Genomic DNA, 16,090 nt, shown 5'->3' on the forward strand with positions numbered 1-16,090 from the left:
ATCTCTTGCTTACACAGTACCAGGAAGAGCAGCATGGAGAAGTGCTTTCATACTGAAGCATACGTGGTACCTTAAGCGTGTACAGGTACGCACAATACTCTAAGGACATGAAACCTAAGAAAATGTGGTTTCATGCAATAGATAACCCACAGATCCACATTATTCAGGCCAAAAGAATAGCGGGTGATGGGCTAGGTATGCAAATTGCTCCTAATCAACAAGTCTGTCATCTGGCTACTGAGCATAACTGCATCAACATCCCATTCTTTCATCTAACAAAGCAATGGGAGGGAAAAACCCAACAACTGTGGTTTAGAAACTACTGGCTCTTTTGTTCCAGTTGTTCCATGAATCATTTCTTACCCCTGTAACAATATATAATTTCTTCACAGAATCTCTTAGTAAATACGAGATTCAGATAGCAAGAAAATACTTTAGTAAGCAGGTCTACAGTGCTCAAAAATATAGAAAAAATTTCATCCTGTTTCAGCCAGTCTCTTTCCCAGGTTTATTGCCTGTTATAATCTGGGCAGCACATACATTTCTCATACCCCCCAAGAGCTAGCAAGTAATTTCCCATAAGCTTTCTCAAAAATGAGAGAAAACTGGGTGAAAGCTGTTGGGTGAAAGGGTATCTTTTCGCAGGGGCAAGTTACACAAGGTTCATCTAATTTTCAAGAGTCAGCAGCTACACAGGCTGCCTCTGGAAGAGACCGACCTGCATTGCAGACACAGCTATGTGACAGCTGGAGCCGGCATTTCTGAGAGCCAGGGAAGACTGGCTTTCAGCTGTCAACAATTCTGGCGAGGTTTGCACTGAAAGCCACAGTACTCGAGAGCAGTTAAACTGTGGGAGTCAACCAAAAACTGTTATCGCTATGTGAGCCAAGGCAGGGGGAAATCTGCTCACCCACACTCTGTGTGCTCTAAGACGCCGGACTAGCAGCTCCATTTTTAACCAGCTAGACTATGCTCTAGGGCAAGTTAGGGGCTTGATGTGCTAAGTTAACTCTGGTGTCAAGATGTGACACATTTTAGGGAAACAGAGCAACACATCCTAAAGAACACAGGCATGAGTACAAGGCAAGAGAACAAAACCGCCCTTAGGGATAGAGACTAGGACTCTATCATGTTCCACAACTGATAAAATAACTGATGCTATAGTTTGAAGAGTAATACGGTCATACCAGCCATCTCCATGGGTTTGAATACGGGCTGTGATTCAAAGCACAGGTCTCTGTCGTCCATCGTCCAGGAGTCATTGCGATCAAGAAATTCTTTGTAAGACAGCTTTTCATCCATGATTTCTCCTGGGAATACTGAAATTAGAGAAGGAAATGACACAGTCAAAAAAGAAACATTAGGCTAAGATATTTAAAATAGATTGCTGCATGATATGACATTCAGAGGCCAACAGATAACATGAACTGTTAGCCAAACCAGAGACCATGAATATTCCTTTTTTACTGCTTTGATCCAACTCTTCAAATATAAGAGACAGGATAATGGGAACTTCTGCATCTTGATACACGTGTAAGATCAAGAATAGACTCACATGTCAGAGGACCGTCCTGTTTTCAAGTGTTGGACAATTCACGCTAGCTCCTCACACTCATCTTGAGGGAGATTTTTCATTTGTGTATGAGCTGGAACAACCCTGAGACCCTGAACTTGGGAGGCTGAACAAAGCTTTCAAGACTGTTGATATGGAAATGCCGAACGCAACCTGCTCATCAGGTCACAGCAGGGAGGAGGGGAAACCAAAGCCCTTTCCTCTCCTGCCCAGGCATCAACCTGGATGCACCGGATCTGACCATATTAACGAAAACGTTAGTACCACCACAGACAGACAGTACCACCCGTAGGATGCTTTTGCTCTCTATTTTACTAGGAAGACAAACTCCAAATCATTTAAGTTAATAACTCTTCCCTGAATACCTCAAAGGCCTTTATTTGTCTACCTTTATATTTCACATTTAAGCCTAATCTTCCCCCAGTTTACCATAAAGACAGTTCCCTGAACACATCAACACATCAAAGCCTGACGGTTTACATCTGACCAAGGAAAACATTAATCTTTCTTTGCTGGCCCATGGTAAAAACAACTGCACCCAGACTAACAGCCTTCAGCAATTTGAGATGTTAGAGTCAAGTATTTTATTACTGAAGCCTTGGTAGGCGCCTTTCACAGCTTATAAATGCCCCACAGAAAAACGCATGGAAACAAAGAAGTTAGACTACATAAAACTATTTCAATAAAGTTTGTTACGAGGAATATTAAAAATATGCAGATCAGCCTTTTCCTGAAGTCCTTACAAGCGGTTGGAAGATGTTTAGAAAACCAAAGCAAGAAAGCTCAGCTGTGAACCGAGACACCTTGCAACAGCAGCACTGAGACACGCCGTGGGTTCTCCTCTTCCTCACCTTCTGTGCCTGTCTTTTTTTTTTTTCTTTAATAACATCTCCCCTTTGCTCCAGCCTATTCACTTCTCCCAGTGTAGCACCTTGGGATGAACTAGTGGACAAGCAAGAGCCTGTAGCATGCCTGCACCCCCGCTGTGATACATGGATGTATGAAACACGGACAACAGCCCCAGCCACACCAACATCTTCGTGAACAAGAGGACTGCACCTCTGTCCTGGGAGGCTGGGATTTAGAGGCCCCCCGAGAGTGCTGCAGGCCTCTTGGGAAGGGTGGTCCAGCCCTACGCGTTGGGGGGAAGCTTTGGATATGAAGGATATGCACACGCATCTCCACTGACCACTATTTTTAACACTTCAACTTTAAATCACTTCAACAGAGAAACAAAAGCAGCAGCTAGTGGTAATGGCCAGGATGGGAAAAAGCACTAAGGCATAAATTAAGTTCTCCTTGCAAATAAGAGATGTATCGATATGTACAGCATATGAAAGCTAGCTAAGGGAGCTAACGCTTGCGAGGTTTGATTTACACTTAAAATTAACGCACAAAAAAATCCTGAACTTCATCTGTGTCAATACTGCCTACTCTACTGTAGCTCCCTCGTAGTCTCAGCTGTTACTGTAAAAAGCCCAGCCGTTTCAGCTTTCAAAGACATTTTCAGATCCTGTAGTTGTACAAAAGAAACAAAAATATATATCCTAAAGTTTTCAAATATGACAAATGCAGTGGAAAGGTTCAAAACAAATACCCAGACTCATGACTTTTCAGATGAATTTTCATTTTAAGGAGACCTGAATTTGTCAACTCTTCTATCGACAACATTAGACTTTCAAACTTATTTCCAGTTTCTTCTGGAAAGAAAAAATTTACACAAACTCCTTCTCTCAGCCCCTAATACAATATTCTACACTCTCTTGCAATACATCTCTTTATGCTTTTAATATTTTTACCTTCACTTAGGCTAACAATACTACGTGCAAGACTGGAGCTCAGGAAAGGAAATTGATAGCATGCCTCAAAAGATATCGCTGAAGACGACCCTTAATTCAGTGCAAAACTGCAGTTAATAAAAGAAAACCCAATGTTAACACACAGAAGGAACAGAACGGAAGAAATAATTAAAAACACAACGCTAGTATATAAAAGCAACAACCACTGCCTCTTCTAGGAGGCTGAGGTACCAGCCAGTCGCAAACAGAGAATTTGTAGCAAGGTGGAACCAAGATTCATAGGGAGGTTGGAATAATTCTAATTAAAAAGTGATTGAGAAAGAGTTGAGATGAAAGAAGGCTTTTGTGGGGTTGGTTGTTTGTTTTACATCACAAAATAATGAAACGATACCAGTACAAATCAATTGGCAGTTACAGCAGTTTGATCAGAGATTTTGTTTTTACAAGAACAGGAGGTGATTCAATGAAGTTAGAAACATGTCAAAACCTCAGATTAGTGCATAAGTACTACTTCTCCTAACTGAGCTCTGGAGCTCAATGCCATACAGCGTCCCTGGGGTCTAACACTTTGCAAGGTCAGAGGCGTATGACGATCTCCATATTCCTGCTTTGAGTCATTAACAGCAATACTCTTTTAGCAGGGACTACACAGGTAATCCCCAGGAAAGGCAGAAGAATTAATAAGCTTTAACTCCCTTTGAGGCGTTACATGAACTGCGGCGTGGCAGAAGGGACAGGGGACTAGGCGGGTGTTTCTCTACTGAAATTCGGAGGGAGGCAGTGACGGTGTCACCAGGTTTCAGTTAACAGCAGCTCAGGTCCCTCGGCGGCAGGCAGGACACCGGCGCTCCCTGCCCACGCTGGTGTCCCGCTGGGCAGGGAACCGCTCGCCGCCTTCCCCGAGCACAGGCAGCCCCGCGGGCACCGGCTCATCCTCCTGCTCCATCCCCAGCCCTGTGCAAACAGAGGTGCTTCCAGCTCCCAAGCTGACCTGAACGGGGATGTCTGAGGCGTGCTCCGCTTCCACGGGGGCTGAGAAATGTTGTAGCAGACGTGCCGCACTGTGGATGCGGTGAGCAAAAAGGAACTGGATCTTCAAAGGGAAACGAGAGACTACTCACGAGACTGCTCATGGCACCAGTGTTTGAACTCGGGTGTCCCACAAGAAACAACCAACCAAGTAACACGCTGGAAACATGCTTTTTTCCCACTGAAATTCAAACGCAGAGAACGCTGCCTAGCAGCCGCAGGTTGGGTACTGACATACCACAACAAGATGGGCACTAACTACGGGAAGCAATGTGATGCTCTAACAGAAGTTCACGACTGCAGAAGAGTTCCTATTCAGATTCTGATCTAACTAAATAGAAATAAAATGCATTTAGTTTTTACCCTTATATGCACTCTGAGGGACAGAGAATGGGAATTCACAGTATAATTCTAGTAAACATAAAATCTACTCCTTCACTTCTGTGTAAACACCACCAAAAGAAAGCACTGAAGAACAGCTTTTGAATAAATTCAATTTCTGACCACCAATGGAGTTATTCCTACCTCTCGTCCTACAACCCTGCAGATGCTACAAGCATCCTGAAGCAGTGCTGATTTGGCAAGCGGATGCTGCTTTTCTGCCAGCGGCTTTTAGCTATTATTCTGCTAAATGACTACATTTGACATGGCTGACTTCAGCAGAGAGGATACAGAAGCTTCCCAGGCCAAGCTTTACAACAGCTCTGCTTCCTCCAAGCACAGGACAAGGTATAACTCCGTGCAAGCAGGAAAGGTGACACGAGAAGGCAACAACCCCCTCGTGCTCAGCAGACAAATCAGCCTCGGTGACGCGGGCTGATCACGGGGTCTGAGGGTAGCGTAAAGGCTGACACTTGAAGCAGGAAATATTTTATTAAGACAGACAATGATCGTTTACATTTGCAAAGTACTTTGAAGATAAAGTGTCACTACATGTGTCAAGAGACATTATTATTTACGATTATTTGTGGTGCAGAATAGCAAGGGATTTAATTATATTCTATTGTAAATTCTTCTGGACAGGAACCTGTCATTCATTTGTCTATAAAACTCCATTTAAAGCAAAAAAACAGGAGACCGCAAATGTCCTTGTCAGTGTGAGGAAGAGGCCTGGGAGCAGTTAAGAAAATTTGACATGAACTTTCTCAAAGACTACTTTAACTGATTTTTGGATTGGACCCGCGCTAAGACTGATCAACTGTAGAGCACACACCAATTGAACTCTAAATATTTTAACTAAATCTGTTAGTACTAGGCCACAAATACATATTGGTATATTGCTATTATTAACACATCTCACAGGGGAAGAATGGAAAATTAGGGTCACAACAGGTAAACCAGAAGTAAAACCTGCACTACTTTTTTTTTTTTTTAGCAGACAGGTTGCATTCGTGCCTTTAAATAAAGAGGAGGGGAACCTCCCTCAACCACACACCTTGCTGGAACAGGAATGAGCAGGACAGCAGGACACAGAGAAGTGCAAAGGGAAACATTTACATGCAACATCGGATGAAATTAAACTCTGGTAACAGTAGAGCAAAACGATATCGGTATTTGCAAGCCCTTAGTTCTAAGCAAAAACCCCCAAAGCCAGATGAAAGACGATTCAAAAGCAGTTGTGAGTTGCCTCTGCCAAATCATTAGAAATATAAACCAAAGACTGGCATATTTTTCCTACAATATTTTCATAACAGATGCTAATTAAAAAAAAAACAAACCACAAAACAAAATCACCGTTGCTTTCCAGCAGAAACACAGATATAAGAAGGAATCCAGCTAGCTGCTCGAGGCAGCCAAGAGGCCCGCAGCCAGGTCAGGAGCAGGCACAAGGCTTCCGAGCCCAGGGCAACCGGTCGCTCCCCCCTGCCAGCGGCGTGCCTCTGCTGAAGCTGATCTTCCCTATGCCAGTGCCAGTGACAATGCAAGCGGAGAACAGAGATTGCTGTATCAAAACAAGCGTTAGCGAAAACTCCCTTGCTATTCCCAGTCAAAGTGTTTTTCAACTTTACTTGCCATCATACACCCATAAAGTGGACACTCCCGGCTTATTTGTCATCCCCACCCTGTCCCAATATTCAGTTCCTCCTTGTTCAAGCAAGCTTGGTGGAACACGAGAAACGTGATCTCAGAAACAGGGTCCCAAGGACTGTAGGAAAGAGGGGTTTTCGATTCCAAACCGAGTTCTGCAGACCCTCCTAGAACACACAGTCTGCATGTGATCTACCAATGAAAGATGTAAAAGCAAGCAAAGATGACTAGCCAAACTCTTACGACGATCAATCCTGAAAGTGCCCATTAATATGTATCAGCAGCAGATAATGTACTCAACACAAAATGTGCATTTGACAGATCCCACAAACCTGTAAAGTAATTTTAGCAAGTATTAAAGCTTACTGATAGTTGAAATCCGGTTACGAGTGTTGATAATATAAACCACTGTAGGATTACAGCTTACAAAGTCTTGTTTAAAGAAAAAAATACTATTAACAACATACTTACAAAGCAAACTTGCTTCTGAAAGTAAAAATATGGATCCCATGCAAGTAGCACCTTCCCTGAACTGATCCCACACCAGGTTCCGGAGAAAGAGCGCAAAACATTTAGCAGGGCTGCTGACAGCGTTGATTTGTTTGTTTTATCATCTGCTCTGCAAAGATCAGCATGGTCACATAAGCCAATTCAGAAGCTAATCCATACAAAACAGCACTTCTGGCAACCTACAACACGGACACTTCCAACACAGGCAGCCTGCTGTGCTCAGACCTCCAGAAGAAAAAAAATAATCTGTACCCACTAACATGCAGGACATCACACAGGGAACTTCCAGCAAGGAGCACTCTTAGTAGAGGATTACCATGATAAAGCCTTTTCGCTGCAGGAGATGCTAATCTTGATAGGTCACCGACCAGATCTCTAGCTAGAGGTTAAGTATCTTCAAAATTAATGAGTCTGCAGCCATGAGATGTCCCTGCCAGCACCAAGCCAAGCAAACAGAAAGAGAGAAGCTTAAGAGCTTCATTCCTATAGCTGATCTTAAAGCTAATTTGCCCAGATCGCTGCACTGGTTCAGTATCTTAAACGGATGCCAAGTTTGCCTTGCTGAAATCGCCACCTAAGACCAATAGTTTTACCAGTCAGCAGAACAAGCCATGCCCTGCAATAAATGCTCAGCAATCTCAAAGGAAACAAAAGTCCACACCACCTCTGCAGGGTATGGCATACTGCTACCTTTAAAAGGAACTTTAAGAAGCATTGTTAGAAGGCAGGGGTTCGGTAACATGCAAATTTTTTATATTCTACATGAGATTTTGAGCTGTTTTGATAGCAGTTGGTTCCTGCGTGAGGCTCGGCTCTGCACAGCTGCACTCAGCAGGCTGCTACGGGCAGTTGCTAACGTGAGCAACTTCTGATTCCCAGCAGATGGATTCATGAGACATTTTGCCTGCATGTCCTCTCGGATCTTTTTTTATGCACTCACACAGAAGTACTACCTTCAATATGCTAACCAACGGTGTTATATAGGATGGGATGACGTGTGGAACATCAGGTAAACACCCCTACAGGCAGCCACGACGATCTGGGTTCTCCTCCTTCCCTCACTTGGGACGTTGATGCATTACTTAGGGTAAGGGATACAGGAGCCTCACCTTAAAGGTGACACAGTACCTCTCCAAAGATGCTCAGCGCTCCCTTTGTGCATGCTGGCTTCAGAGTAAATGGAAAGTACCTCGCAGGACTATCTTCTCGATATTTTATTATCGGTTTCATTATTTTGTAAAATAGAAAACTGTCTAGTTCAGTTCAGAGTGAAGGGTCTTAAAATCACTGTAAATGAGTATTACAGACAAGCTTCACTAACACCTCGAATCTAAGGGATAAGCACAAACAACTACATGGAAAAGGACATAGACCAGCCTACCAAAGGAAGATCGTACATTTTTATCCAAGAGGATAAGAGCTCAAGATTAAAAGAAGTGTTTGCATTTAATGAATATATAAAGCACAAAGCTGGCAGCCTTGATGGAGAAAAATGTATCCAGACCAGAGTCAAACTGGCTACCTTTCTGCCCAGTGACTTTCCTCTTGACAAAATGAAATACAGGCAACTCCATTTAAACTTTTTTTTTTAAATAAAAATCTGAGGGAAACTGAACACTGGACAGGTTGCCCAGAGAGGCTGTGGAGTCTCCATCCTTGGAGATAACTCAAAACCCAGCTGGACAGAGCCCGAGCAGCCTCCTCTGGTTTCCCTGGTTTGAGCAGGGGGGTGGACTCGAGACGTCAGGGGTCCCTTCCAGCCTCCTAAGCCTTCGCAGGCACTTCAGACACCGCTTTTGGAGAACGAGACTTCTGTCCTTGCAGAAGATGAAGGCTTAACTACCAGGAGCTAGTGCTGAAACCAAATCTGGCTGAGATTACTCTAAATACTTTAATTTGCCTCAATGAGAAGCAAATTAAAATCCACCCTTGAGTTCAATGGGAAAAAGAAGAATATATTACAGGTCCTCAAGAAACTGCAGGGCTTTTCAGACAGTGCTGACAATTCAAGAAACATTTTATTGCTTTCCTTCTGAAATTCCATGCTGTTATATAATCCAGAATGCTAAAAAAGCTCAGTGCGTACGACTGTCAGAACCAGTATTTCCTAACTTAAGAGACGAAGTCAGTAACTTTAAAGTTCAACACAAGGTTCACATTTTGCCTTTAAAAAAAAAAATCTGCAAGGAAAAAAAAAAAAGATGCAACTGTTACAGTTTATTGTATAGCTTTTTTTCCTTACTTATTCTTCCTAAAGAGACATTTCTTCAGCAGTGGTTGCTTCATGATAAATTGAAAGCAAGAACCAGAGATGCACGGAAAGCACACCTCCCACCCTCAGCTCTAACTGCTCTACGAGCGATGTTTGTTCTCATGCTCCTGCTTCCCGCTGGGAATGTCAGATGCTCAGGAAGTGAGTAATCTGTTAGCACATCTCAGACGTTATTAGAGAAGTCTCTCAGATCGCTGACAATGCTACGGACTGCCACGCAGGACAGCTTCCACCAGCTACTCTCTTTAGATTCCTCCATCCAGAACCACACTCGATAGACTCTACATTTTTTAATAACGAAGGCACTTGAAGTCCTATTTTTAAACAGGAGGCTCTCTAAAGACTTATTTCCACAGCGTTGTCATAGGCACATATAAACAAAATAGCTCTACTTCGGAGACTTCTTTTACCCATGAAGTGTTACTCTCAGCAGGTATCTGTTTGGTGAATTCAGAGAACAACACTTGTGTTTTCTGCAGCAAGATGAGGATTACAGGAATGCTGCCCATGTGACCAGGCGTTTTAAAACCAGACACTTGAAGCATGGTTGAATATTTTTACTTTTTGCTGTTCTTGGGCTTTTTGTTTGGTTTTTCTTAACTGATGTTTTGGAGAGCCAAGTGATACAACTAAGACAGTTTTACTGTTTCATTTGGGGTTCATTCCTAAAGCTGACGGCCTTCTGCATATCCTTGGTAGTGAATATTTCAATCCAAAGCCATGCAAAAACCACAAACCTGTTCAACAGGCCCAATACAAGATGTAGACAATATAAAAGAACATCTCTACATAGAGAAACCCTAAAGCAATAAACCCAAAACTGAGTCAGCTAAAACACTCACCCGTTCCTTGGCCTTGGATCTAGCCTCATAATTGAGGAGAAGAACATACAAGAAGGTATCTGAACATCTTGACCAGGCAGCCTTGCCTAAAATTTATGAAGTTGAAATAAGCAAAATTCTGAGGCAAAAGACTCGCAGCGTGGGAACTGCCAGCTCCTTATGGTGGGCATAAAAGGCCCGTCCAAAACGCAGTTTGCTGGCACCAGAGGAGAGCCCAAGAGATGTAAGGACCAGGTAGCTGGGTCTCACCCTCCGTGCTGCTGACCTGGCCAGAGCTCCTAAGCATGGAGATCTTATGCTTATGAGTACACGGGTCTGTGAGTGATGAGAGAATGATCGCAAGTGAAAAAAGTTTTGTTTAAAACAAGTATCACCTGCCCTTCCATAAAATCTCACACCAAGTTGTGTTGCTTTAATGTCCTACAAAAGCCTCCTGGCTTCCAGAGCAATCTGGAAGCCATCGGTGCAGCGCGGTGCTGCAATGCTGTGCGAAGAAGGAAGCCCCAGAGAGTTTTTGTGGCAGACTGCAGCTCCTCCACACTCGGTACTAACCCGAGCAGGGAGAGCGTGTCCCTTATGCTGTCACCACGAGCCAGTGACACTGCAGTTTACAGCAGTGAGCTGTGACCCAGGGCGCTGTCATCTCTTGTTCCAAGCAGGAAAAAAGCTATTTTCCCTGAAAGGACTGTTACCAAATTTAAACAGCTTTATGCTGGTTCAGGGAATGCTCCAGTTCAAACACACAATTATAACTTCTTCCAGTGGGGTGAGGGAAGAGGCTGGAGCAACATCTCAGACATGACAGTGGCACATTTTAAGAAGACTGACCATGCTCCAGATTAATTCAGGGTCAAAAAAACTGCACAGCACTTCAGAGCAGAAGCCTTCGAGAAGAGCAGAAGCAGCAGCAAGGAACCAGCATAAGGATTTGTTCAGCAAAGGTCAGTGCTGAGCTTAAGTGCACAAGCCTTTCAAACATGGATATACGAAGGCATGAACTGCCACCCTTGTGGGGTGTAAGGGCTTTGGTCTTCAAGGAAGACAGGTTTGGGAGTCCTTTTCCTCCAGGGCAATTGAAGTAGTCTCTTGAACAGGGACGTGGGTGTCCCCTAAACCTCTGGAGACATGGGTGGGGAAGGATGAGAAAACATTACCAATGAGACACACTAGATCCCCAAACATACAACCCAGAAGTTTGGAAAATGAGCAGGATCTACAGACGCTGTGCATGAACAGCTGGTAACGTGCGAGCCCTGACCTTGAGACGTGCTGCAAGGTACCTCTCGGGTATACGGTATCTCCATGGAGCTGAGGACCAGAGGACTGCTCAGCAGCACGAGGCCCAGGAAGAACCTGCAGTCCAGCTGAGATGATGGGCCAGTCCCTGGGACGCATTATAGGGAACCCCGAGCTGCAGCCTGGATTGAGGCTAATAGCTAAAGAGGGTTCAGGACACCATAAACACAGAAAAGCAGGTGAGACACAAGCTTCTGCCGTTCTGCAAGTAGGACTGGGGCTTTCAAAGCACAGTGCCTCCCGCCCTCTGGAAATCCAAGATCCAGAGAGTGGATTTAAAAAAAAAAAAAAAAAAAAAAATAGCTGAGGTATAAAAAGCCAGTAAAATTCTTAAAGAAAATATCCCCTACATGCGCTCTGATGATGATTTGGTAACTTGGTAATTTGGTAACTTTGGTCGGTGTCAAGGAACTCCGACCTTCTCTAAGCTTTATCCTTCTGCACTGAGACCAGATCGCATTTACCCAAACTACCATGAAAAATAAGCCTGAAAATTTCTCTTCAGCTAGACACAAAGTGCTTCTTTATCTTTAAGATCATAAGACAGCATAAGATTTCTTCTTATCCCATGCCCAGACCAGACAGACTAACCAATTACTGTTCTCTTCCTGAAAAATATTTTGAGATGTCTTTTCATGGGTCAGTTAAACATCACGCATTCCCCATGTCCCCAGACTGTCTTCCATTTGCCTGCTCGACAGACACTGGGCAGAGCTACCCAGCCAAGTCATCATCGAAAGCAACTGGAGCAGAATAACTGCCTCTACCTCCTCGCACACAACACTCCTGCAAGGACATAGCCGCCGCTTTTCTGTGCTGAGCCGCGTTTCAGTTGTGATCTGTTACAATTCCCAAGTTTTCTCCTGACAACCTCCAAGTACTTTTTTGCTGAATTCTTTCTTCAAATGTAATCAGGGCCCGAGAAGAAAATAAAAATAAAAGCACTTACAGTCCCTATGGAATGAGCACGATCTCCAAGTGTGTTCTTTTAAAAGTCAGTATTTACAAACTCATACAAGAACAAGGTCCATACACCACCATACATGAAGCGTCCAGCCAACTACTTGAAAGTGATCCACTAATCAAAAGCTATTTCTCCAGCTGAGGAGGACACAAAACCTACTGTCTCTTCTCAAAACTTTTAACAAGGAAATTAGGAAACTGGGGTCATGTTAAAGAAACATCCTTACTCACTGCACCCAGTCTTACCTACACTTCATCTGCTACCTTGTCAAACAAAAGCAGCTTGGAAGACTTTTCCAGAGCACAGTGTGTCCTGATTATTACCCCACTATTCCCTAGCTGGTTATAAACTGGTTGTTTCACCACTTGTTCTAATCTTTTTTCATTAATTCAAATTAGGTTGCAAATTAGTAATGCTTCACATCTCTAACCCAGGTATGGTTCTTGTCCTCTTCCATTACCTGGGACCTTCTGCCCCCATCCCCACGAGTTCAAGACAGCTGCCGATAGTTCGGAGGCTGATCGTACTTGTACTCCGTCGGGTGTAAAGACTTGCTGTTGAGGCCTATGCTACAACCCTGTTAAACAGTATTACTTATCAAATTGAATAATAAAAAGCAGAACTAAAGGACACAAGGGTCTGAATATTGCAGCCTTTTTTTTTTTTTTTCATAATTTTCTCCTCCATCTCTCTTTAATAGTTTTCTTTCAACCTTCTCTTGTGTCTAATAAATTAGAAAGCCCCTTCTTTTTGACTCAGGTACTTCAGTAGTTGTAACTCTTTATGTACCTTAATCAATGTAGTTTTTAAATCTCTTGAGCTCTAAGTCCTAGCTTCCACTTTTATTAGTTTTTTCTCCTTTGTTCCAGACCCTTTAAAGAACTCCTGACACAGCCATGTTAGTAAGTCTATGAATGTCTTGTCTATACATACAAATCATTTGCCTTCATTAGTTTTTCAGCACTTTGTCTTCCCAAGAGATTTAACTCATGAGAGCCCTGACTGCCAAGATGAATTTAAATCCACTATCCTTTTCCCCTTGCTGCTCATACCCTTACTTGCCTAAAAATAGGCAATTCTACCATATTTACTTGCTTTCCACCTTATCTTCTATCCTTATCTTCATTCAGCTATCATAAGTAAAAACATGCAAGAGAGACAGCATCAGCTCACTTACTAACCCTTCTCCTAGTTAAAAAAATCCAAACAATTTATTTCAGATATTTCTAGATCGTAAGCCAACACTTATCCCCAAAACCAGACGCCCAGAGCTGTTAGCGAGGAAGCCACTCAGAGGACTAAGAATGTATTATAAATATGCATGGAGTCCAGGAACTCTGACAAATTTTAATATAATACTGCTTCATGTTCAACCACACGGTATCGGTAATTCCATCCCCAGAACCGTTAGTGTTTGATTGCTGCCTAGATTCAAAACGCTTCATTTCTTTTGACCTACATATTTTGCCATTTTCATTCTCTCCCCGCCCTCTTCACACGAGATGCAGAGGAACCATTCAGAAGTGACAATATATATTGTCACTCTTGAAACATATGAATACATACATACATATATATGTATGTATGTATGTATACACACACACACCTCTCTATCTTTTCTACTGCTTCCCGAATCCCATCTGTGGGTGCATGTACACAGAAGGCCACATATGCTTGTTCTGCAGAATGAGAGAGTGATAATGGAAATAAGTGCTTAAAATAGAAAATTTCCCTTCAGCATTACAGTCATGTTTGTTTAATGCTGAGATTATAGCCCGTTTCTCAGCCTATGTTCACACACACTGTGGTGACCTACTTTCCGCTTTTAAAATCCCATGGCAAAAGCGGCGGCGAGCTCACATGAGGAATCAGAAGCAGTCAAGAGAAATCTATCTGCCACATTTGTAATATAGTTTTATGGCCATTAATTCCAGCTAGTGTCAAACTAATGACATGAGGGACATCAAAGCATGAAGCCATTTACATAATAGTAGAAGAATCTACAATTCTATTACTATTTATTCAGGAAGCTTCTGCTTAGAGAATGAGAAAAATTACATGCTGTCTCTGCTCTTTGGAAATCATTGTAATTTACAGCCTTGTGAAGAGTCAGCCAGTTTTCTAGGAATTTTTGAATTCCTTACTAAGGAGGTTTTGGTGTTCTGTGGTGCTAAATAAATCTTGTCAATACTATTTTCCCTCTGTAAAACTAACCAATAAAGTACCTTTATTCATGTGGACAAGCCACTCAAGACTGAAGACAGCCATCTGAGGGAAGCAGTTCACCTAGAAGGAAAGGTGACTGGAGCTGGTATCTGCACAGGAGCTCCCACCTACACACCACAGACCCAAAATGTAAAGAAAAAAAAGTTATTACTCAGATCTCTGGTCTAATATTGAATTGTCTCACCTAGATGTATTTGACAGAGTCGGGTCTCGGGCACACAGCTAAAGCAGAACCGCTAATGCTCCTGCCTGTTTGACAGTAAGTAGACTGGACGTTTCCAGGGTTGTCAGAAGACTTTCATGGCCCGCGAAGCTCCAGCCGCATTGAGAACCGCAGTGAATGCACTGCAGGGCATTTCTGCAGTCAGGGCAGACAAGTCTTCCGTTTTGTTTTCATTTTAGGAAAAATACAACAGTGCACAGAAAGCTTGACCTTGAAACACAGCTGGGCAACCGCATCGTGCCACGTCTACAGGAGCTGCCCCGCGCTCTGCAGAGGTGCAACGAGTGTCTGTCGTGCACTGACAACCAGCACGCTTAGAGCACCGAACGGAATGCACATGAGAAGGCTGTAAAAAAGTGGTGTAGACAGGAAGGCAGAGGGTTATTCCCAAGTATATAAATATGGAAAAACCCTCAAATCCCCCGAAGAGTTTTTCTGGAGGTATGGCTTGAAACGCAATATTTGAATTAACCACCAAGTTCAAAGATGCGCATTGAGACATCTTGCTCTGGCTAGGTGTGTTTGCTTCATTGAGATTCAGTGCTGAAATATTTTTATGAAGCAACCTTAGCAGGACTGTAGATACTACCGAGACGCAAGAGCAGCGCAAGTCTCGGCAACGACGACATCAGTGGAACTTGGTGCAGCCTCTGCATCGTTTTAGGTACAGCAGTCAGGGATAGGAAGAGCTCATTCAACAGAGGAAATACAGTGGCAGCCCTTCTGAAAACATGAATTAACTGTCCAACTAGGAGGATGAATTCCAAGAAATGAAAACTGTCAGAATGCAGACGGGGTAAAAAAATTAATGTCATGGAAACAGTCTTGGTAAGCTTTTTCTTTCCTGTGTATTCTTTGGCTTTTCCAGAAGTCGTAACAGACCTTTTAGTTACGAATCAGCTCTAGATCACTCAGTATGTTCAGATTTTAGGTTTTATCAAATACTCTATCCTTCAGAATTAAAACTCCTGAGACTCAAGATCTTTCTCACAGCATTTTCTACAGCAATACTCAGAGATCCCAGGTAAATTGTCCAGATCTAAAGCACGGAAGATACCACATACTCCTACAGCCTTCAACTAACCATAATCCTGAAGAGCAAACAGCAATTTAAATATTCCTGCAATTATTCCTTCAACAAGCAGGACTGCCTTTCAAGGTTAGCTTCCGAGTAAATCACTTCAATGAAACAGCCTAAAGAATAAGAAGTACATTGATGCGACCCCTAGGACCAGTTCTTCTCTAAGCAACACAAACCCCACAACTGGTAGTTGCAATCAATCATCAGCTTACGTATATGTTTCTTTTTAACTGAAGGTCCAGCCAGG

The 16,090-nt window shown here is 43.0% G+C and overlaps 1 protein-coding gene across 3 annotated transcripts in view; it reads right to left on the reverse strand.

Annotated features, from left to right (window-relative positions):
• Positions 1–16,090, reverse strand: part of MAP4 (microtubule associated protein 4) — a 168,285-nt gene that overhangs the window by 67,025 nt on the left and 85,170 nt on the right. For all 3 annotated transcript variants that reach the window (XM_072854946.1, XM_072854947.1, XM_072854948.1), the window contains exon 5: positions 1,188–1,319. In XM_072854946.1, the coding sequence (XP_072711047.1) occupies positions 1,188–1,319 (132 nt within the window). The remainder of the gene's footprint in view (positions 1–1,187; positions 1,320–16,090) is intronic.

The sequence above is a fragment of the Ciconia boyciana genome, chromosome 2 (assembly GCF_034638445.1).
Source record: "Ciconia boyciana chromosome 2, ASM3463844v1, whole genome shotgun sequence".
Classification (NCBI taxonomy): domain Eukaryota; kingdom Metazoa; phylum Chordata; class Aves; order Ciconiiformes; family Ciconiidae; genus Ciconia; species Ciconia boyciana.